At 45.8% G+C, this 24,884-nt stretch overlaps 1 protein-coding gene across 1 annotated transcript in view; it reads right to left on the reverse strand.

The window, feature by feature from the left end:
- The window catches only part of GRM7 (glutamate metabotropic receptor 7), a 260,616-nt gene that overhangs the window by 21,192 nt on the left and 214,540 nt on the right, over positions 1-24,884 (reverse strand). Inside the window, exon 8 of the mRNA XM_086618784.1 lies at positions 18,406-19,341. Within this exon, the coding sequence (XP_086474910.1) occupies positions 18,406-19,341 (936 nt within the window). The remainder of the gene's footprint in view (positions 1-18,405; positions 19,342-24,884) is intronic.

Genomic DNA, 24,884 nt, shown 5'->3' on the forward strand with positions numbered 1-24,884 from the left:
TTCTGTCCTTTCACCTTCAATTTTGTCTCCCTCGATCCAGCCGTATGAATGTTTTATTTATATCCAGTCACTTTCACCCAGTCGGAAGGCATTCTCTGAAATAAAATAGCTCTTTTTCTGAGACAGTCCAGTTAATAGATTCCCTTCGCATCCACTCTTCAGCAACTGAGCCTCTGTGATCTACCAACACACCAGGCTTAGAAAAAACCCTCCCCAAACCTTCCTCCTCCAAACAAAACTCCTCTGGCCCTCCCAGAGGAGCAAGACTTATTCTCCTCCGCAGCGAGATGTAATATCTATAATAATTACACAACTCTGAACATAAATGTTGGTGATACTCTCTTTTGATTTCTCAAAGAGATTTCTATGTGGCTGCACCCAAATAAGGTTGAAGTAACATGCTGCCGTGCTACACGACCACTGGGTAGTTATTTCACCTGCATCCCCAGGTCTGATAACATGTCCTGAAGAATGACTCAATTTCCTGATAATTCTGCCACCTTCTTGCTTGTTAACTCCTCTGCCAGGGAACTCATCCCCAGGAGCATCTACTTCATGTACGCTCTCCTTCGGTCCCTGCTTCAGCTTCTACCTGAGAGCAGACTCCACCTGGCTGGCAGGGAAGGAGGCCTCCACCCAACGCTTCCACGCAGGTTGTTGAAGCAACCAAATATTCTCTACATGAGAACAACCGGTGTGCAAAACCTCAAACTCAGAAAACCTGCAAAACCCAGAAAAAAATGCCTTGCTCATCGACCACATCAAAGAACCGAACGACCTCAACAGCCCTGCTCCTTCCCATGCTAATTACGGTCATCTCATGCCCTTCCACACTGTGGCCCTGCTATAAACCCCACAAAAGTCAATGGGAATCTTTCAATGTCAATGAAGTTTGACCCAGGCCTGTACCGAGAATATATTCCATACATTTGCATACAAAGTAAGATCTAATTCTGCTTGGAGACCTTCAGGGAAATTCAAAGTGCAAGCTGGTGTCAGCGGAGGAGTGGGGAAGAAAAAGGCTAATCCTACTCATATTACTTCTCTTTAAACACCTTTAGAGTCAGACACTGGTTATTAAAAAGCACTGACAAATATATATATATAAAGCAAGCCAGCTTTTCACTGACTCTTTCAATAATAATGTAATTATTATTAAAACCAGAACATTACTTATTGCTTTTGCTACTTAGAAATCAACTTGTTATGGGTAGAAGTGTCCTTTCTATTTAACAACGTTACCAACAGCACCGCACGGAGAGTGCACAGTTCACCTGTGCTTTGGGATCTACAGGCTGCATTCACATACAAAGATCAGTCTACAGTTCTGGTCAACCAGTTACTGTAACTGGGATTAGCACGAAAACTGTTTTATGTTCTAAAATGCAAAGGTGAACAGAGAGTGAGTTAGAGCTGCATAAAAGAACGGTTGGATTCACGCGAGGATAAGCCACGGCAGCAAAACCTTCATTCCTGACCAGCCATCACCAGGAATTGAAACCCTGGGGAAACACAGAAAAATAATTCCTTATAGTAAAGAGGAGAAGTTATAAATTCTCCTTTTCTGTGAGTTACATCACTATTTTGATGGAGCCTAGTTTCTCAAATGCATCTATGGGCACAGAACACCACTGCAGGACGAGCGTGCCCACGGAGCTGTGCCAGGGCCATGCCCTTTGCACGACTCACGGAGCAGCCCCAAACGGACACGCTGCTCCACAGAACCTCCATTCCCACAAGGAGAAACATTCCCGGCGTTCCCAAGGACGCGAACCCCCGTCCTGCAGCGTGATCCCACCAGTGTTAACCAGAGGCAGAAAATATTTCTGGAGGGAGACAAATATTTCTGCCTTCGTTCTGTTTTAATTTTAACACATTGGTTCTCTGAAGACTGTATCCCTTCAGAACGGGCAAAGCACGTTGTTCTAACAGTGGCAGCAGTGTACTGAAATCTTCTCATTCTCAAAAAAAAAAAAGCCCCACAAAGCCCAACATGTCCCCCCACCACCAGAAAAACAACCCAACAACCAAAAAAAAAGGGATTTCAGCCCCAGGATGTGGGCAGCAGACAAAGTCCCATGAAGGTTTTGGTTTTTTGTGCCTGCAGGAACGATGAACCCCGATATTACCCTCAGGAGAACCCTTAAATTCTGCCAGCAAAGCCCAGCACCTCTCTCTGGAAATATGACTGGGCTTTTTCCGACGCTGGACCGTACTGGTGTGCCCACAGACAGCCAGTGCAGCCCCTTCCGTACAACCCTTGCCCAGTCGCTCCGCGTCGCGCTCCCCAACGCTGCCCTGGTCCGGACAAGGGGCTTCCCTGACCCCCCTGCCTCGCCAAGGGCTTCAGGACAAACCCCACCGCATCCCACCGGGAAACACGCGGGGCCCGGACAGACACGCTAAGAACACGGAAACGCTTTGTGATTTTTTCCGACAAATTGTTCAGGTTTTACAGGTGTGCACGAGTAGGTGTTAATTTTCTCTATTATTCCTTCAGAGCTATCCCAGTTTGCATTTAATTAACTAAATGACTTGAGCCATCCAATTCTTGTTGCTACTAATGTATCACAATTAGAACAAACTGTTGCCATGACAACGGCTCAATCCATCATAATTCATAAACCGGAGCTCACTCGCTTTGCGGCTTACGCAGTCCTTGGGTTTCTGTGACTCACAGATGGGCGTTTATTGTTATGCTGAACTGGGAATGGGTAATCCCAGAATACAAGATGATTTAGGTGCTCATTTAAATGAGATTTAATTACAAAAAGTCGCTATCATTTTATAACCTGCCAAATTCCAGTCATTCCACGATCCCCCTTACTGTCAGGAGGTATCCATCCATATCAACGCTAATCCAGAGCATCAGGAGAGAGCCTCCTCTCTTAATTATCAAACATTGCATTTATTTTATTGTAAGAATAAACTGAATCTCCGTCTCAAGTTTGATGCTACAATTACAATTTACAGCAATATCCAAACCATTTTCCAATACGGTCTAACGAGGTGACACCGCATCCTGTATCCCTGTATGACAGCTCACGATTCCTCATTACCAGCTCCAAGTCAACTCAGAAATTAACTCCTGTGTGTCATACCTCAGAGATAACATTACAAATCACTATGAATTATTTAGGGCTCCTTATCAGTAGTTTCATTCGGAGTACTTATACAGAAAGCAATCTGGAATATTACAGGATGAGGAAAATGTGAGTTTCAAGCCGAATGGGCTCACACGTTTAACTAATCCATGACCTGGCAAAAGTTAATGGTCCACAAACCTGATTCTGCATCTATACTCTATTAAATACATTTTTGACAGGATAAAAACCCCAAAGTGTTTATTGCTGTCTTCACAGTTGCCCAGCACACCTGCTTTTATACTTAACTGAGATTTATTTACTGTCTTCTATCCCTTATCATGTATGAAGAAATAAACGTTGAGTATCAAACGTTGAGTACCAAGTAGTTCCCGTGCCTCTGCATGAGGAAGCCACAAGGAAGCGTGCAAATACAAGGCTGAATTTGTGGAAAACTACACCTTCTGCCAGCAAACATAAGCCCTGGGCCTCGGGGACAGAGAGCATCCAAAGGAGGCATTTTTCTGGGTATATGATGGCAATCAAATCAAGCCGGTCCTGCGCCCACAGGGCAGCCTACTTTAATCAACGTTGTCTTACGCGTTACCTTCCCGAGCCCGGCGACACAGCGCTGGGCACTGGACACCCCTCATGCTCCGCTGCCCGGGCACCCATCCAGGCGTCTTCGTTTTTTCCCAAGCAAGCCCTCGCTCATGCCCAAGTTGGGCTAAATCCGGTGCGGGCGCTGGGCTGGAGCGCGGAGCACGTGGAGCAATTAGCAACAGGGATACGCAGAGGCCCTGACCTTTCCCTCTTATCCTCGGTCGTTAACAGATTTCATCTCCCAGTCAATAAAATACACTAAAACTACATTGATTTTGAAGTTCTGGAGAATCAAATCACTTGATCTCTCTGCTTAAACTTCCGTGGGTCCTCCAATTAAGGTACCACAATAAATCTTAACTACTACCTCATACCAGTTTTCACAAGACTTTCTCTCCAGCTGTAATCATGTTTTAAGCACCTTGGCTAAACTAATTGATTTTCATTCCTCTCCGTTAGCATCACCTAACACAATCCAGTGCTAAGCTCTTAAACGCATTTTACTCTTCGACTTACTGGTGAGTTATTGTTGCTGGTTAAGTTTGTTAGCAGGATCTGTTCCACTGCTAAAAAGAGCTATCTTGTCTTCAAATTATATTTAATTATCTCCATTAAACATTACAGGCTGCTCTGATGTTGAAAATGTAAATCACAGCGAACAAGAGGAAGATGATAGCATATTGTTCATCCCATATTTCGTCCTCCTACTCCCTCTGCATTCTCCTAAATAAATGTCTCTGACTGTAAGTCCAATGGAGATCTAGTGAACGCTCGAGATACTCAATTTACAACACGCACATTTTTTTTAGTTGTTATAAATACAACATGAGCATTACATAATTGGTGAAACCATATGACTCTGGGGCATGGGCAGGGTTAAGCCTCAGGTTCCCCTGCTCTGGCAGAGGCAGTTACTGGCCAAAGGGAGGGAGGGATGGATGGATGGCCGGCCTTTAACGGGTGATGAGCAGTGTAACAAAAGCCGTTATTGCTGAGTCAATAGCCTGTTCTCCGAAAATATGAGTTTCACCCTCATTCCCCCACCCTGGGTTTTGTCACTGCAGATACTTCAGCCATTCAAAGGCCAAATGCCAACACAGATTGAACAAGCTCTTGGTGAAGCACCTGACATCGTTAGCTGAAAAGCACTAAACCTGAAAAACTCTCCATGCGGCCTTGACAATTAACGAGGTCAACAAGGCACTCCTGCCCACTGCAGCTGACCCCATCCACAGGGATTTGGCTGGGAAATTTCTGCCAGACAAAGGAGCTCGTCTTGTAAAACACTCTTTTGTATCACTAGAGCTCGGTGGGTATGTTGCCAGCTGCTGCCTACCCCATTCCCACCCCCACTACTCAGTTTGGGAAAGAAAACACATGAATCTTTGCTGCTGAGAGAACAGAGACATGGGCAATAGCAAAGAGTTTAAGGTGGAAAGGATGCCAAACCACCAAATTGCAGAAGGGAAAGGTCTTCCCTGTTTTTCTTTTCCCCCCTATCCGGACCTGGGGGTGGCTATGCCACAGCTACGGGCAGAGGTGAGACCCGGCCCCCGCGCCCACCCCCCGGGGTGGTGGTACGGATGTGGGTGCAGGAGAGCTCCAGCTCCGGCTCCGCTTTCCTACTGCACCTCCCGCAGCTTCGCCCAGGCACGCTGAGCAGAGCACGTCCCCGGCGAGACCCTTCTTCGACAGGAGGGAAAACCAGCAGAAACCAAACCTCTCTCTGATCTCTTCCCCCAGGTTCCCTTTTCTCTTCCAATTTGTCTCCTCGCCCGTGCATCAGAGCAGCTCCTCTCGCATACGCTTGTAGGCATCTTTGTTTTGGCAGTCGCAAACTAACTTCTTTCTCTTTGAGAGGCTTTTCGTTTGTCATAAGGTATCAATCCTCTGACAATAGTTCTCAGCTGCTTTCTGCCGTATAAACAACATTTTGGATTTCTAAAGCTGCCTGGGAAGTAGGGGCTGAGTGGGAACCGGTGACATCTCCGTACCAGGCACCGGTGTGGGCTCCCTTTGTGCTCACTGTTGAACCCTCTACAACCAGGTTAAACAGTGTCAGGGCAGCTCAGCTGCAGTGGGCTGGGCTGGCTGGGGATGTGTCCTGCTGGTGGCTGTGGTCCTTCCCCAGTGCCCGACACCCCCCACAAGCCCACGGAGCGACAGGCATGTTCTGCCCTGGCACAGCACAGCCGGGGCCGCAGGCGCCCCCAGCTCGGCGGCGTGGGAAGGATGGATCCTCACCTGCGGTTTTTGCTGAATTGTTTTTGGTGAATACGAACACAGATTTTAAAAAAAAAGAACATTATTTCAAAATGCAGAAGTACAAACATGCCCCAAATCACTTTTGACGGGGTACACATGGGACACAGAATTTTTGCTTCAGTCTGTGGAAGTTCATTATTGTTTCTTTTTAACCTTCTGCCAAGCTTATGCCTCAAAGACAAAACACAAGGCAATTTCTTTGACCAAGTATGATGGTTTCTACTTTTATTACTATTACACGCCTGCTTAAGCCATTTAGAACAACAAATAAATCCTTCAGGTTAATATTTTTGCGTTCATCTCTCACATATAGTGAAATCTGGTTTTTGCTTTGCATTAACTTGGCCTTGCTAGACTGAAAACGCTCTTTCAAGAATAGCTGTTTTCTTCCTCAGCAAATCCAGCTCTATTTAGCTTGCTGTATGCACAGAGGACCTGACACTTTGGTGTTAGAGGATCTTATTCAGAGCAAGCTGCAACCACCTCCACGACCAACAGAGGTTCTGCATTGCGATGGGGGAGATTTCCTTACCAGTCCCGGCAACTTTGGATTTTTTACTGATTTTGTGGAAAAGTCAGTTCAACCTTACTCCCTCAGGTAAAACATCAGCTGAATTGCTAGCTCCAAACCCACGCGTTCTCTCTTCTTCCCACGTTGGGTGGGTGCAGGGCGACACGATTGTACTACACGTAGTAAACCACTGCCCTGGGACTGCAAGCTCACTCTCACCGAATCAAAGGCAAAACATCACTTGGCTGACCCTCTCCTAGCAGGTTTGTTTTCTCCTTCTGTTTTGTTTCTGTTTATTCTAAAAGAAACAGAAGAAAAATTCAGCTCTGCGTGCGTGGCTCGAGTACGGGCAATAAAGGATGCGCCTTCCGTGCGGGACTGACGAGGGTACTTGATTTCGTGCCCTTCCGCAGGCTGCTTCCAGAAGCCATTCATATGTGATGACAAAAGTGCTTAAGGACCCATTCTTTCTGCTGAAATGGTTTGATCAAATGAAACCCTGACTCCAGCACACAAGTTCAGCAAGAGAATTGAGAAACATCTGCATGACTTACATTGTATTGAATAAGCCCTTCATGGTTTTCCTTTTGTTCCCGGATGAGCTTAGAATCAGCAACCATTATTTCTTACTCAAAATAACATTATTATGTTTCTACAATACCCGTGGGGTTCAGGAACTGGTTATGATCCGCTCTCTCAAAATGCTACTTCAGTTCCCAGCGTTTGGCTTACAGTGTTAGCCATGATCTACGGGATTTTTTTCTGAAAAGATGATTAACTCTTGTTCAAACCAAGGAGAATTAATGAGAGCTGAGGTTTTCTGCAGCAAAAATCAAACGGCACTATAGGTGACACAGACCTAGCAGAGCACACCATCCTCTGGCCACCTGTTGCAGAAAAACCCTGCGGAGGTCAGCACAGGGAATGACGTTCCAATACAGCCCAAAGTCATCCCACCTGAATCCCTGAAACAGGACTCTCCCCAAAAATGAACAGTAGAAGAGGATCAGGGTTGCAGGAATATAATATACCAACGCCTCTGGGAAACCACATCACCTTTGCACCGTACTTATCTCAAGCCTCACATACACAGGAAATTCAAAATAACCATTCAAATACATCACCACAAATTGAAACGATCTGCCAAGACATTCAAATAAACTCACCCTGCCCTGTTCTGAGCAAATGAGAGAATTTTATGATCACCCCCTTGCACGCTAACTTTGAAGAGCTGTTTTATAGTCATATAGTTACTCCTTATTCATATATACGTGGCTACCTTGAGGCTCCCGTGACTATTCCCACTATTCAGAAGCGCTATTCACGGAAAGAGGGTTAGGTGAGACTGGATTTTCCCTGCTGCCAGCACAGAAGCTGGAAAAAAATCCCCCACCAATGCCCAACAGCAGTTGCATGGTCGATGCAACAGCTCTGCTGAGAGATGATATCGTCAGCTCAAGTGAGTTTGACATCGCAGAGGTACCAAAGCGCAAGCAAAGAGAAAAGTTTCATCAACAAAGTAATTACTCTTCTGGACTCAATGGAGCCGCGATTACTTCACGTTGAGGTGTTGTCAGTTTATGCTGCAGATAAAAACTGTTACGTAACACTGACAGGGGCCTATGCAGAGAGCGCTTTTCATATGTAAAACTCTCCTGGCAGTTCTACATTTTCTAAAAAAAAAGAACCAAAAAAGTACATGTCAACACTATGCATTAAACACCCACACGTTTCTCCCTTTAAAAATTATGTCGCTTTTTAGCCAGAGGCAGTTGAGCACGCAGTAGGAATCGCGGAGCAAAAAGACAACCCTTCTTCCACGCTTTCCCTCGGCATCGCTTTGGAACCAGCTCAGCGCCGCGTGCGTTCACCGACGGCGGCGCACGGAAGGAGGCTGAGCAGAGGCGGGGGGGCCGGGAAAACGCCTCCGCCACTTCTGGGGCTCCGAGCAGGAACACGAAAAGGCACGAAAAAACACGAAAAGGCACGAAAAATCTTCCCAGGTCTGCTGGCCCAGGCAATCCGGGATTGTCCATACCTTGGGGCGCTGGGTTAGGCAGGCACAAAGGAAAGGCAGGAGGCTGAGGAGGAGGAGGAGGAGAGGGTTTTGTCTCTCTGCTTTGATGCCCAGGCACGTGGTCCAGCTGCTCGAGGCTGCACCGGCGGCGCGGAAGAACGGTTCTCCTCAAACGCCAATGGAAAGTTATGAATTTGTGGTTTTTGCCCCAGAACATCCCCCTTCTCCCCTCCCGGATGGTACCTGCAGACCTGCAGCTCCTCTTCAATGGAGGGCAACTCCAGTTACACAGTTTTGGTCTGTTTAAGTGGCCCAGGGAGGGGTCCACAGGACACGGCAGGGGCTGTGGCCGCCTTGTGGCATCATGCCCCCGGTCACACAACTGGTGACTCTGTCCAGGTGTGGGTGGGGGTATTGTCCCCCCTAGGCTGCATGCTCCTTTCTGGGTTCCATTTCTTTTTCCATCTTCTGAATCAGATTTTTCCTCTCTCCTCAACACAGGATGGAATGGAAAAGGCTGGAATTATCCCAGCGAAGGGATCCCTCGCTTTCTACACCAGACATCAAAGCAGCGTGCTTGCAGGCTTCAAAGAGTCCCACGGAGACCGCAGAACTACCGCGGGGCTGCTAACTCCAAGTAATCCCTGCTTAAATGAATACATCTCTGTTACGAGACAGCCACACACCAATTTAAATGTAGCATTATTACTCCATTATGAAGGTACCTGCTTCAATAACTGAAAATTTCACGAAATGAATTGATTGTTAATTACCTTTTAGCGTTCACCTATACATTCCTGTAAGGCTATTACCGTATAGGCACGAACACGACGAGAGCACTGCTTACACCTGGCTGGCGGCTGGTGGCATCCCTTCATTGGAAATGCACACCCTCCTCCTTAGGTAATTATGTGGAACATGATTGTGGCCTTGGGCTCTGCCTGCTCAGTGTTTTCAATTAGATTTTACTACAAAAGTACATATTAACATTAAAGGAGCATTACAATGCAGCAAATGTGATAAAACAGATCAATGTTGGATGTACCTTCTGCTTCTGTTGTTTCAAGAATCATAATCACCATTAATTTATGGTCTTCTGAGGAGGATCTAATTACTCTAATCATCTCTTATTTCACCCAGAGTATGCACTTTTCCCTGTCACCTGGCTTTAAATACCTGCCTTGGCAATAGAGACAACCTAGACCTGCAATTCCAGCGGTCCTACAGCTGGCTTGGCTGAACTTAGATGCTCAGATCTAAGGAGATCTCCCCGACAGAATCCAGCGCAGGTCGAAACCCCTCTTCAAGAAGAGTCCTGACTTGGGAATACAATGCAGCATTGTGGGCAATATATTTACCACCAAAATTCCTTCGTTCTTCCAGTCATTAAAGATGCCTCTTTGAAGAGCACAGGCGTCAGCTCCCACATCCTGGCCCAATCCTGGGTGATGACTTTCTGCCCAATCCTCCCCACCAGATGATGCTGTTATTAATGTGGTTAATGCAATCCTGGAGGGCACTCAGCACACCCCAGTGATGAACACCGCCTGAGAACATCTATAGAATCACACACACCTGCCTGCCTTAAACTCTGTTTCTGAGTGCTGCTGGAATTGCTGCATACAAAGCTTCTAACTAGTAACAGCTTCCCTTTCCACTTGGAAGACAAAATGAATGCAAGAGGTAATAAAATAAATCTTATTGAGAACTTTACCGAGGAGTTACACGTCCAAGATTTTTGATTAGTTCTACGGAAATTAACTTTGAAATTCTATAGACACTTAAAGGTAGTCACAAGGGGTTTTATGTACTTTTATAGTAGGGCTTTTATATATCATGATAAAAATACAGGCCATCAGGATCGTTTCTGTAATAAAGGTTATCACAAAAAAAAAATCCACTGATTATTTAACTTCTAGATTTCAAAGAACGTTTAATTTTATCTCAATTAAAATTAAACACTACATACTCACTGTCAACAGCTCAAAAGTCCACAGAAGTGGACTTTATTGCATACTCTTTTCCTGGAGGAGCTCCAGCCTGGAGGGCCTTAACCGAAATTAAGTGAAGCTGCTTTTCAGTTCAGCTTGTCTCAGGACAACCCCGATGCCTGGTCATTATATTCCACGGTTTTCTCAGGGATACAATCTTGAGGCTGGATAAAACTAAGAACTTCAGCATCTGAACATGCAGATCCCTAAGATAACGTAGCGACAGGCAAACTGAAAGCATATCAATGAGGGAAATTACTATTTGTGGTTAATGCATTTTGTGCAGGTACTATTACTAGAACGCTGCTTTAAACGAAAGCTACAATCCGTGACTGTCCTGTATGAGCCCCAAATTATGGTAGATTCAGTGTCACATTCCCCGTGAGCCTCAGAGTCTGATTTTCTCTACCATCCAACAGTATAAAACTCCAACAAATGTTGCATTAAAATCCTCATAGCTCCAAAATCCACATATGTAGAGTTGCTATAGCAACTGTCATCTCAAGCCTTCCCAGGGGAGAAAATAAATGTGTGTCCTACCTGGTTAATCGGTATTTGTGTTGCACAGAATTGAAGGGTAACTTAGTTTCACCAAAAAATAGAGCATATACTGAAGTGCTATGGTGTTAATGGGACATTATTTAATCTGAATAAGAACCCACTTTGCATGTGCTTTCAAATTATAGTATTTATGTAACGTTCAACACAATAAGTAAAAATGTTTCTGCTAAATATACCTGACTTGCCCTGCTTACTGATTTGAATAAAACGGCTATAAAAAAACAGAGAAACAGGAAGGAAGGTGGAAGAGTAGATGGGATTAGGGACTTCAGATTTCACAGTGCTTGTACGACAATTAAAAAACCCCAAAACTGAAGGTTCATGGAATTCGGATGCAGAAATAAGCCGATGGAAAACAATGACTTCATGGTCAACTTTTCCCCACTTCTCCTCGTTCCAGGATGAATAAAGCTCCCAAGAAGGAAGATCACGCTGGCTGAGAAACCATCCCTCACTCAAAGTCATATTAGAACATTTTTAACTCGAAAAAAGTCCTGAAAATACTTGAAGAAAAGGTCCCATTTGGAGAATAAATTCAGGAGCATGTTGACAGTTATTACTAGCTTGTAGACATATCCCGAAATGTATTATTTTAATCTTAGCAATTACTAAATAAAAGTAATCACAGCTCCGAGGCAATAAAATCTCTGTGAAACCCAAAAATATAACGATGACATATCCTTCTATATTAGTTCAATGACAGAATATGAGAAAATAAGATCTTGGGGGAATATTCAACATACACAACTACATCTGCACGTAGTTAAAAACTACAGACCCGGACTTCAAACCTGCGCAGACAATGATTTCTTTTAATCTAACGGTTATAGCTCTGGCAAGTTTCCAAACTGCATTCCTCCTCCAAAATCCCAAGCTCACGGGAAGCCATACGTCTCTGCCCGTTCGGAAGCGATGCCGTCGGTCTGAGCCAAATGCCAAACGCGCCGGGTACAGCAACGCGGAGCAGCGGCGGGTTTTGGGCAGGCGGAGCGCCCGAGCGGGTTCTGGCACGATCATAAAGCAGATTGATGTTCAGGTTTGCCATTAATGGGATCTAATTTTTCAGTGCTACATTCTAGGGACTCAGGAAATCTAATTTAAGCAACAGTGTGTGTGTGTATATATATATATATGGTAATACTAAATAACTGTAGAAGAAAATAGCTTGTGATCTCACAGTCCTTCACTATCAGACCTAAACGGTGTTAGAGGAAAGGGAGAACATAGGGGCAAGAAAAACCCCCACCCTAAGCAAGGCTGTTTAACACAAACCCACAGGCAGTTCCTCCTGCCCTATCAATCTCCGCACACCACCAACGATACACCCAAATTCAGCGTTTCCAGTCTCCTATCGCATCCTTCCTGTGCGTTTGTTGGTTTTTTTTAAAAACATTATTTCAAAAAAATTTACTGTAAATTTCAGATGTGCTTTTTATCTTAGCTACCTTCTTAGGAGATTCTCCTGCAAACAAGGAGGAGGAGAGGGAGGAAGCACCTCCAGGAAGGATACTGCTGCTTTAGGCTTTGCTGCCAGACTGCCAAGAGGCTCTGCTGCCTGTCTTTGCCACTTGCCACCAAGTACCAGTGAGCAGGGACATATCTCCTAACGTTCACTCAGTCATAAATACAACTATGTTACACGACAAAAAAATGGTAAAAAGAAGCGTTGAAAAGTATTGTTTTTCCTAACAATAAACTGACTCTATGCACAGAAAAAGCAAACCAGTGTTTTAAGAACTCTACATATCCCATTGATTTAACTACAGAGGCTCTTCCCCCTTCACTTTGCTTTTACCATGAATGCATTTCCTCCAGAAATCCGCAACAGTGCAAGTTTTAAAAATATTTACATTACAAGAGAGACAAATAATAAAAGATATTACTATCACCTATGAATTGGCATTTGCAAGATATGTTAGAGCATATCACACGCTCTGTCATGCTGCATATGACAACATCCATAAAAAAGAAAATTAAAAAAAATAATTGGGGAAAAAAAAAAAAAAGGTGACTTTGCAAAATCAGGTTTTTTTCAAAGGCACCTCCTGAACCGTGGCTCAAGCAGGAAGGTGCTGCCAGGGACCAGCCGGGGAAGCACCCCATGCTGGTGGCATCCCCGCAGCAGCGCGCGGGGTCCCGAGGCACTGCGCCAGGAGGGGCACAGCAGACGCACGCGGGGACGGGGCAACCCCCTGCCTCTGGAACCCAGCTAAATCAGCAACAGGCAATCCCAACAAAACCCTGTTTACCAGTTTCCAACTGCCCCGGAGGCTGCGGGGACGATGGCTCCGGGGTGCAGCTTCCCCCCCACACCCCCTTCCCATCCCTTCACTTTCACACTCTAAAATTTTGACTCAATTTGGCTTATTGATTTCGCCGTGCTCCGCCTGACCTTACGGAGCGATCCGTGCTCCTTCCAAGTGCCACTCTGTATTGACTCTGGCGCCCAGCTGACTCCTGTAATGGGTTTAACAGCTCTTCGAGGCCACTTTGCTCCTGATAAGATACCCGCACATCCGCGGAGAATTTCAAATAGTCTTGTTGTCAAAACCAATTACACCCGCAGTGTAAAGGCAGCGTTTCATCCCTACAGTCCCTCTCCAAAGGTTCGGGTTAACAAGCTGAGCAACACCAGGGCAGGCACTGGGCAGCAGATGGGGACAGACCACTGACCCCAGACCCACTGACCCTGGTCTTGACCATCAGGAGCTGCTCAAACAGTGAGTAACCCCCTCTTCTCTTTAGGAACTTTCTACTTTAGTGGCTTTCTACCAAATACATGTAAAGGAAGAACCTTTCTGAGCAAAGACACGGCGCGATCCCAGTCCCCAGTACTGTGTCCTGGTCCCCAAACGTTACAACAGCATTTTAGAAATATATACTAACAGTTGTAGGAAAACACAAAGAAAATCCCACCCCAAAACCCAGACAACAGCAGCGAGCCACAGGTACGGAGCAGCAGCTACGTGACCATCGCATCACAGCCAAAGAAATGCAAGTAATGGTGAAATGTGGTAAGGACAGCCACGTCCCATGCCCATCAGGGAACAGCACGCTGCACTACCAAACTCAGCCTATAAATTATAACTAACCACGTGCTTTCTGAATTTTTAGACAGCAGACAAAGAAACCGAGTTAAATGCAAGCTGTAAACAGGTCAGGAATCTGCTTTTTCCATGTGCCACCTCCCATACTCCTAATGTTTCAGCTCCATCCTGCAGCACGAACTCTGGTGTCTGGCTTTCCTCAAACCACACCGCCTCCCTCCAATCTGCTGCAAATCCCACTGCTTGAACTATTCGCCTCTTATGAATTATTTGCAGCATACTTCTAGGTCTTTGTTGTTGTTATTTCCTACACTGAACAAGGTAGGTATTTTCAATATGCTTCCTACCAAACAACATTATGCTTGTATTTATTGATAAAATAAAATAAATCCATACAATGAGAATCACAACATTATATATGACATCATTTCTCAGCTTAAAAGATTGTGTTGCATGAGATTTTCAGCAGGTGCAATTTCCATTTCAGCAAAGACCTGTGTGGCTAAGCTTAAACACAATATTTTCCAGAGAAAATATCTGACAGGAAATCACTAGCAATCACAAAAAAAAAGTACAACCCCCTCGCCCCCACTCAAAAAAAAAGCGAGATAAAAATAAAGCAAAGCAGCAAAGCTGCTGCAGCTTAAGCTCTGTGCAGAGCAGAAGGGGGAAAAAGCCCCAGGAGTCCCAACAGGCTGTGGGAGCCAGACAGATATCTATAGGGACCATACGTGGGTGAGCCAGACAGATATCTATAGGGACCATACGTGAGGGAGCCACACGGACCATCTATAGGGACCATATGTAAGTGTGTTCACGTGCGCTGCATGTGTGCCCATTGCACAGGAGCTCTGGAGTCCCCAACATTAGAAGGACATGGAGCTGTTGGAGCGGGGCCAGAGGAGGCCACGAAGATGATCCAAGGGCTGGAGCAGCTCTGCTATGGAGACAGGCTGAGAGAGTTGGGGCTGTTCAGCCTGGAGAAGAGAAGGCTCCGGGGAGACCTTCCAGAACCTTCCAGCACCTAAAGGGGCTACAAGAAAGCTGGAGAGGGGCTTTGGACAAGGATGTGTACTGACAGGACACGGGGCAATGGCTTTAAACTGAAAGAGGGCAGATTTCAATGAGATCTAAGGAAGAAATTCTTCCCTCTGTGGGTGCTGAGACACTGGAGCAGGTTGCCCAGAGAAGCTGTGGCTGCCCCATCCCTGGAAGTGTTCCAGGCCAGGCTGGATGAGGCTTTGAGCAACCTGGTGTAGTGGAGGGTGTCCCTGCCCATGGCAGGGGGGTTAGAATTAGATGATCTTTGAGGTCCCTTCCAACCCAAACCATTCCATGATTCCAGGATTGTATGACCACACTGGGTGGTTTGTTGCACAAAACGTAGGCACTTTCAGTACAAGGGACTGCAATAGCCCCAGCAGCACGTGAGGAGTTCGTGCTGTGACAGCCAGCAGGTACCGAAGCCCCTTGTGCCCTGTGGTGCCCGGGGGCTGCAGCCAGCCCAGTGCCAGCGGCACAGGGCATTCCCTGGGCTGGAGCACAGCACAGGGAGGGCTGTTTACTTTGCCCAGTACTCTGTTCCGTGCTCTGTGTGAAATCGAGTTAATCATCATCTCTTTTGCCATCCTACACAAATTTGGACAAGAATCTTATGCTTTTGAAGAAGAACTGGGTAATTCAGCCCTGTGACTACATGGAAACCTAAAGCTTTTGCTACTATACGATTTTCAATGCTGGCAGCAGCTTTTAAAAATCTTCGGGTCTCTCTATCTCCGGGATAAATCTTTGCAGAAAACAATTTAAAGCATCTCATCTCGGTCACCTGCAGGACTAAAGCACTCCCGGGCAGCAGCACAAAAGCTGCCCCGTGCTCCCTGCATCAGACCAAAGCTACGAACGGGCCCCACCGCGTTTAAAGCCGCTTACGCTGTTTCTTATCTCTCCCTCGACAGGGAGAGCAGAGGTGTTTGAAGCATTTGTAAGACTTGGCAGACCTCCCTTCCAGCTGAAATGAATTCTCTTCAGGGATGCAATGTCTGCCTGCAAAGCCCATTGCAGAGGTGAGACAATATGGGAGAATCTCCGTAGCCTCTGCGCCCTCCCGGGCGATCCCTCCGTCCGCCGGAGAACTGAGGCCAAAACAAGGGCACATCTCTGCACAACCCCCCTCCTGCACCACAAAGAACGAAGCTCTGGAGAGGGCACCTTCCCATGGAAGAGGGCTGTAGCCAAAGCATGGGCTGGCCAAACCACACCACTGCCTTCCTGCAATTTTACTTCGCTAACCCGTAAGTTTAACGGCTGCAAATTTGGAACGGACATCCCCGGCACAAAACGGGACGTGTTAGCTGGGATCTGACCGTGCTCACTCATTTAAAAGACGCCGTCATTCCATCCACAGCAGTGAGCTCGCCTGGGTCTTGTCTTAAAGAACAAATCTTCAATGAAGACGGAGGGGGAGAAACGCAGCAAGAAGCCAAAGCTCTTCCCTGCACGGGCAAACGTGGGCTCAGTAAGTTGAGGATAACTGATGGAACGCTACGAAACCCACCCAAGATCTGAGGAGCAACACCTGAGGTGCACTCAGTGGTGCCTGGAGTCAGCGGAGACCACCGCAGGGAAGGAGCCATGGCAGTGGGTTCCTCCGGGCTGGGCAAGAAGTTGGGGTCAGGGCTGGGGAGGGCAAACCAGTCTGACAGCAGCTCAGGCCAGTCTAACAGTGTCATTTCTCCTAAAGACAAGAGTGGGTAGGGGTTTGCCAAATCACTCTAAAAATCACAGCTGTCTCCAAACCTGACTCAGAGAGGAAGAAACCAGATCTCCATCACCAAGCATTGCCTGGGGCCACTTGGGCAGCAACAGGAACGTGCAGAAGGGGCCCAAGACGCAGGAGGTGACCGAGGTTGTGCAGCTCAGTCCCTCGGTTCCATTCTGCCCGACACACTGTAGTAGCAGATTGACTTTTCACATCTTGAATACTGTTTACTCAAAATGCACAGAGCAACTAAGGTTCTCCCTTTTGAAATACTTTAAGAGTAAATCTGAAAAGGTTTCTTTCTTGCCCATAGACCTTCCAACAATGTTTTGGAAAACAAATCATACTATCCTCTGGCTGCTGATTACAGCCTTCTTTCTCCAAGGCTGCCATCCCCACCAATAAATATAATGGGAAGAAGAGAGTGACTTTCTCCTTGTTCCTTTGTGTGAGACAAAAGAGAGGCTGTTAACGTTTGTACCTAAACCATCGCAGCACCAGCTGTGACATGCTGGGTTGGGATCCCAGCTTGCTGCTGGTTCCAGCAGAGCTGATTCAATATATTTACAAAGAGCCTTTAAACCTAATTTCTGTTGGCAGCAAAGCCCAAAGTCAACCAAGTTTTGCATCTTTTCACATGCACCTCTGCTCTGCTGGCCAGGGCTGATCTCCCCAGTCTGCCCAGGACCTCAGCTGCTGGTGCCTGAGCAGCTGTGGGCATGGGATGGAAGCGATGGGCACGAGCCCAGTGATGGGCACACCACAGACTCCTCTGCAGCCTCTCAAAGCCAACGGGAATCTCGTATTTGAGTCTGACAGCGCTTTGCAGTAACTCATTTTCGTAACAATCCAACTAATGGATCAGATCCTCACGCGGGGATGCTTTTTGTTAAGCTGCAGAGGTGTAACGTTTTGGACTGCTTTTTGGTGAGTGAACTCCATGGGCTTAAGTGGACCTCACTTATGAAGAGAAGCAACCTGGCAGTCACTCCAGGACGCCAGCTCGACCCTTGCCATGAGCCACAGGGTAAGTTTACCTGGGCAGATAGTGTCAGTCTAGTCTCAGCAGCTGGAGCTCAGGACAGACTATTTACTCAGCGGTGTAAACGGGCCCTGAGGCTGCTAACTGTGAAGCACAGCACCCACTGGACTACGCACCACCCTCAGTGCTGAACTCCAGAAGGGCAGGAGTCTGCTTGACCATTTTTTGACAGTTTTTTTTTCTTTGCGTACATCTCGTATTGCAAAATGATTTAGTTGAGAAATGCCTCTTTCTGGACAATATGACAGCTAATTCCCACTTATCCTACTGCAAAGATACAATTGAAACGGATGCAACAATAAAACTAATGGCTAATATGATTACTATTGATCATTTGCCAGTTTATCAAATGAATAGCCCACCGGCTAAATGGAGAAGGAAAATAGCACTATCTATTGCACATGTCTCAGTAACGAGCTGACTGGAGAGCTCATTTGAAAATCCATGTAAAGCTGAACATTAGCACGTAGTTTACAGCTGCAATGAATCCTGATATATCGGATGCACGTCTGCTCATTTCCACCTACCTTTTCGGCTGACTGGGCAGTGCCAAAAAATATTGGAATGAAGGCAAGCCATACTATACAGGTAGTGTACATAGTGAATCCAATGGGCTTAGCTTCATTAAAATTCTCTGGGACACCCCGAGTCTTGATGGCATACACAGTACACGTAACCATTAGAAGAATGCTATAGCCCAAGGAACAAATGATTTGTAGATCTGTAATGTCACATTTGAGAACTCCTCTGGCTTGGTCAGGGTTCATAGTTTTCTGCTCATCATAATCTATGATGATGTTGGGTGGGTCAACTGCAAACCAAATAAAGACACCTAGGAGCTGAACAGATATCAAACTGGATGTGATGGCCAGTTGCGACGTGGGGCTTATAAGCCTCGGTGCTGTCACTGACTTTTTGCCCTGTTCGAATATGCGGTAGATGCGGTTTGTTTTAGTTAACAGGGCTGCATAGCTGATGCACATCCCCAAGCCCAAGAAGATACGCCGGAAGGAGCACACTGCAACGTTGGGTTTGGCGATCATCAGGAACGTGATGATGTAGCACAGAAATATCCCTGTCAACAGGACGTAGCTGAGTTCCCTCCCAGAAGCCCGGACAATGGGAGTGTCGTTATATCTGATGAACGTTGCCATGACAAAAATGGTGGCAATAATTCCCAGCATAGCCAAGAAGACAGGTATGACAGCCCAGGGCGAGTGCCACTCCAGCTTGACGATGGGTATCGAACGGCATCCCGTGCGGTTCTCGTTGGGCCGCTCGTTGTAGGAGCAGAGAAGACACGTCACCTCGTCTGCCTGGTACTGGTAGCCGTCGCAGAGCTCGCAGTGCCAGCAGCACGGCATCCCCTTCACCATCTTCTTCCTCTCTCCTGGCTTGCAGGGCAGGCTGCAGACCGAGGACGGGACTTCGCGCACGCCTTTGCCCCACTGCATTTCATCGATCTACAAGACACGTGCAACAGGAAGAGCCTGGTTATTTAGGCGTTGCTGTCAGACCGTGGGGGGCACACAGGGAAGGAGAGGGGACCAAGGAGGAACCTACAGCAGAGAAAAAAACAAATGCATAAGCTTCACGTATGGTAGACTCTGCTTTCTAGGAACGGCGCACGCTAGCGTCTCTGCGTCGGACTCCAGCGCACGACTGTTTACTGCCTTCGATTTTCATTTTTGTCAGTAGCAAATTCTGGTAGAATGACACACCCCACCAGATAAAACAGCAGAGTGTAAATCCCTGCCTTGTTTCGTGAAAATTAGCAAGAACGCTGCAGCGGCTTGAGGGAAGGCAGCAGTTATGGCTTTTCATGCACCTAGAGCCTGGGGCTTCTTACCGAGAGCAGAACATGAGATCTTCCCTCTTGGAGCTACAAGTGACCAGGTTAGTATTTCAAATAAGGTGGAAATGTGTCTTACATAGGGCATGGAATCAGCGAGAACGTGGCAAGATCTGCAATGTAAGCCGTGTAAGAAATATCAAGGACAAAGAAAATAGGCATCAATGAAAAATGCAATAATTAGGTAATATTTCATTTCAAAGTCACATTCTGCTTTTGAAATACCATACGTGCTTCTGGGAATGCAAATTACAAATGACTGTATTAAATAAATGAGAAGTCTCACTTGTTCTGCAGTCTTAAGAAACCTAAACTCCAAAGTATGTGCACAAAGGCTCCCAAGTACTGCAGAAAAATCAGACTCTCAAATAATTTCAAAAAATTCCATGCTAAAGCCACTAACCAGTTTCCAAGAACAAGGGAGGTTTAGCATTGGAGTCCCCCTGAAACAGTCCAGACTGGAACCACTGGGAAGGTCCTGACATTCCCAGTGCCAATTCATTGCACCAATTTCCAACTCAGCTGCTCACCAAAATTTCAGTGGCTCCAATAACTCCTCTGTGTGTGCACGTATGGCTTTTCCAAATATCAAACCTGATCTCCTGAGATAGATGCAAATAAGTGATATAAAAACCAAAATTTCAGGGTTTTTTTTTTTTTCAGGTTACTTAAATGCTTACAAGCTCCATTCTTTCCCTACAAGCAAAAAATTCTAAGATTAGTTTCTTGAGTCAGCTGCCTTGATTATTAATGTATACAGGAAGACTGGAGTTTGCAAGCCTTAAATTGAAGGATTAAGTTGCACTTTCCTAATTTAATTCAAAATAGATCCTGTATCACCTTCATTTCATATATTTGAAAAAACAACCCTGAAGTCACACAGTGCTCAAATACCATACTATCAAGGGTCTCTGCTGTGAATGTTATAAAAATAATCCTTCAATAACAGACATTCTAGAGGTCTGCCACTGCTTGAGAAACTTCATTAACCTTCAATATTCACAACTTATTCTGAAAAAAGAGAAGATCCATGAACTCCTCTGCGCTGAGCCGAAGGTATGTAGCTTACAGAAGCCGGAGGAATGCTGATGATAAAGGAAAACACAAGGACTCATTTAATTGCACTGGTAAATGGTAGTTTGGTCTTACTGGGAGCTCTTACAGGGAGCCAGGAAATCCATTTCTCTGCCTGACTCCATCACTGCTCCAGCTAACAAAGGCTAGCAAGCCCTTTACAAACCTGGATGCCGAGGTTGTGCGTATGCCTGGCAAGAGCCCTGGAGTAAGCTGGCACACGTCTGTGTAACTTACTCACTGCAGAGGCGTGACAGATGACGTTAGCAGGAAAGAGAACCAAAGAGATGGTGAGTAACGTGAAATCGGGCCGAGACTGCTGACCCACAAAGCAGGTGAGACAACTTCATGACAATTCCTTAAGAAACCAACCGACGGACGGTGTGAGTTGTCTTCTTCTCTTCTTAATCGCTGATTTGTACTTTGCCCTTTTAAAAAGTCGACTGAGACAGGGTGACTACAGCTCACCTGGGTTCGTACGGGTAGAAAATGAGACACATCGACCCAGCCTGGAGCCTCCGTTTTCTGTCATAACTATTAAACCCAGAAATTTCTTGACGCCCCTTTCACAGCACGCATTGGTACGAAATGAGAAAGGCATCCCAACTGCACGGATTTTGACCCAGTGATGCAAGGATCCTCACCAATTTTCTGCACGCTAACATCTCACAGAGCCGCAGAATTATTAATGTGTTATCACAGCCCCAGCCCCTGCTTATGACAGTAAAAGGATGAATTTCCATATTCTCAAACGTATTCCATGGCATTGCTGGGTAGTTGCAACAGCCTGAAGGTACTTTATTCCGCACAGATAGTGTGTGTAAAGAGATAAACAGAAGATGGGGAAAAATTATGGAAAGTCCTTTTCCCAGTCTCCTGGGACGACACCACGATAACTCCGTATCGCTGGCCTCAGAGATTTGCAGCGTTCTGCTGCTGCTGGCAAGGAAATTGGTGATGCAAACTGCCTGTCACATAAGCCACCTGGCACCAGCGCCTGGCCCTGGGAGACGAGAATCTGAGTCAAACTGGAGACGCTTTCCCCATTCAGGAAAGAATGGGTTTGGAACATTTTTTGTCTTTGAAGTAAATTATTGTTTTATAACTCCTTTCAGAAACGCAAACAAAAGCAATAGAACGTTCATCTGTGGTTTTGGCTGCTTTAAGATTGAATAATTGTGCCTGCCGCATTTTTTTGCCATCCCACTTTTCCCCTCCTGCCTTCTTCCAGCTTTTACTGCAGTTTCCTTGAAATAACAGCTTTTGAGAATCTGGATCTATAAAAGACTCCTATTGTGGCAAGTAAGCACTATTGTGTTGGGGTGACCTCGGCTGGACGCCGGGTGCCCACCAAGCTGCTCCATCACTCCCCTCCTTAGCACGACGGGGTGGGGAGAAAAAAAGATGGGAAAAAACCTCGTGGGTCAAGACAAAGGCAGTTTAATAAAACAAAAGCAAAGGTCTCATGTGGAAGCAAAAGAAAACAAAAGATTTATTGTCTACTTTCTGTCCGCAGGCGATGCCCAGCCACTTCCCGGGAAGCTGGGCTGCAGCAGGCGTAGTGGTTGCTCCAGAAGACAAATGTCATAATAACGAATGCCCCTCCTCCTCCTCCTCCTCCTCTCTCACAGCTTCTATTGCTGAGCAGATGTCATATGGTGCGGAATATCCCTCTGGTCAGCTAGGGTCAGCTGTCCTGGCTACATCCCCTCCCAAGACGTTGCCCACCCCCAGCCTGCTGGTGGGGGGGGATGTTGGGGAGACAACCCTGGGGCTGTGGAGCACTGCTCAGCAGCAGCCAAAACACAGGGTGTTACCAGCACCTTTCCAGGTACCCACACACAGCACAGCGCTATGGGGGCTGCTGTGGGGAGAGTCAACTCCATCTCAGCCAGACCCAAGGCACTTATATTCTTGCATTTACTTATATCTAAACTTGCCTTGTTTCAACGTGCAACCAAACTCGCCCACCAAGATTCGTAACTAAACCACAGCTACAGAAAACACAGACGACAGATGACAAGACCACTTAGAGAAATGGCAGAGCCAGGACTCAGGAGGTTCATGCTCTTTTGCTGACCCTGCCCCAAACCAGCTTGATCAACTTCAAGCAAGGCACTTCACACATTTGTTTTCTTTCATTTCCCCACCTGTAAGCTGGAGGTGCTGTCACATTTATAACAAAGACCTACAAAACCATTGAGATCCACGGAGGAAGAGTGCTACAAATCCTACATTTCTATAAGCAAATGCAATAAAATCCTATCCCATAACCAAAAAGTGATGATCTGAAAATGCTAACCATAATCTAGAAAGTGGTAAGTAAACAATTTCATAAATCATGAGAAAGTACTCTTACAATTAACACAAATCTTGCTTTTTTTTTTTTATGTAGAACCTTTCATTTCAGTCATATATAGAACTAGCACATGGAGGATTAGGGGATTATTTTCCCCAAACCAACACCACTTAGAGATGTAACCAGACACACCGTACTCACAGCTATCCAACAATTTTGCTTCTTGAACTTAGCACTTGACCAAGTCAATGCTGAGGGACACAACGAACTCCTCCATTGCAATTCTGCCAACTTTGGGAAGGATACAAAACCTGCACTGCACTAGATGCTGGAGACACGTCTCATGTCTTGAAAAATCACATATGTACCCAACATCCACTTATCATCATGTTAATTGGCACACCTTCAACAGTATAGTGTGCAGGCTGATGCTATTATGGTTCATCCACTGATCAGTTGATCTGATAAACAGGAAAAAATCCCACACCGGGTTCACTGTAGGACATTTAAAATAACTGATGAAGAAAGATCTTCAAAGTCGGCCATGCTCCATGGGACTTGGATCCAGTAGAGCCACTATGTTACAGTGGGACACTATGCTTTGCCCTACCACCACAGTACAGAGCAAAAAAAACTAAAACCAAATCCCAAAAGCAAGCAAACAAACAAACAAAAGACTGAAAAAAGGTCTCTCCCAACTCCAGTGGTCCCCCCCAACCACAGAGCAACGCAGCATCCATCTTGGCTAGAGGTTAATTCCAACTCTTTTTCCCCCCCAAGTTCTCACAACTCCTATCTATTGCCCAGTTCATGAATGCCTCGAGTTAGAGGGATGGGATCCATTTCCAATATAAATTCTCATTATGTTCACTACAGAACAAACATTAACAAGAAATGCTTAGTCTGTCTCCTAAGGCCTAACATAATTGTTCATTTTAATGAATAAAGTAACTCAACATACGTATATAATTTAAACATCGCTGCTTTTTTTCTCACCACCACAAACATTTCTGTAATAAGCTATTTGTTCTGAACTAAATTGTCTCACGCAATGTTTGATTAAAATAAAAATCAGTACAAAAATAATTACATTAGTGATAATTAACCTACTCGGGGAAAAAAAAAAAAAAAATAGCCACGTTCCCCGACACGACTTTCATAACTGTGCCATTAATTTCACGGACACATTAGAAAACAACTGCGGAGGATTATGCTGAGATTTATTGCCACCTTACAGATTGCTTTTAGACTCCAGTTACTAAGTCAGCAGTTCAAACAGTTTTTGTATATTCAACTTCACAGATAGCAATATTTGCATAACTTAGCTCTTAGGGCTTAGCTATTAATGTCTTGTAATTAGCTTCTAAAGCCAGGGCTTTAACATGATAATGGCTTTAAGCTAAGAATATGTCAATAACGCAGTCAACAGAGCCTTCTGCAAAACATCAACTAAAATCCCTCCAATAGGTAACAGCCACCAGAAGCCAAACTACTGGAGAAGGATGGGAAGCTACTCCAACGACTTGCCCAGGCACTGCAAATAAAATGTTTCCCTTTATTTTAACTTATTTTAATTTCACTGCCTGCAGGGGATGGATGGAAAGGCCTTAAGATGAGCACGGAGCCTGGGAGGGGATGGAGGCAAAAAACCCCAGTGGTTTTGGTTTGTGACTACCAAAGCCCTGCGTTCTGAGGCCCAACACGTTTTCAGGACAGCGCAAAAGATCCCCAGAAACTACAAAACCTCTATTTAAACAGAACGATTGTTTTTCACAGCCACA

This window comes from Tauraco erythrolophus, chromosome 12 (genome assembly GCF_009769465.1).
Source record: "Tauraco erythrolophus isolate bTauEry1 chromosome 12, bTauEry1.pri, whole genome shotgun sequence".
Lineage (NCBI taxonomy): Eukaryota > Metazoa > Chordata > Aves > Musophagiformes > Musophagidae > Tauraco > Tauraco erythrolophus.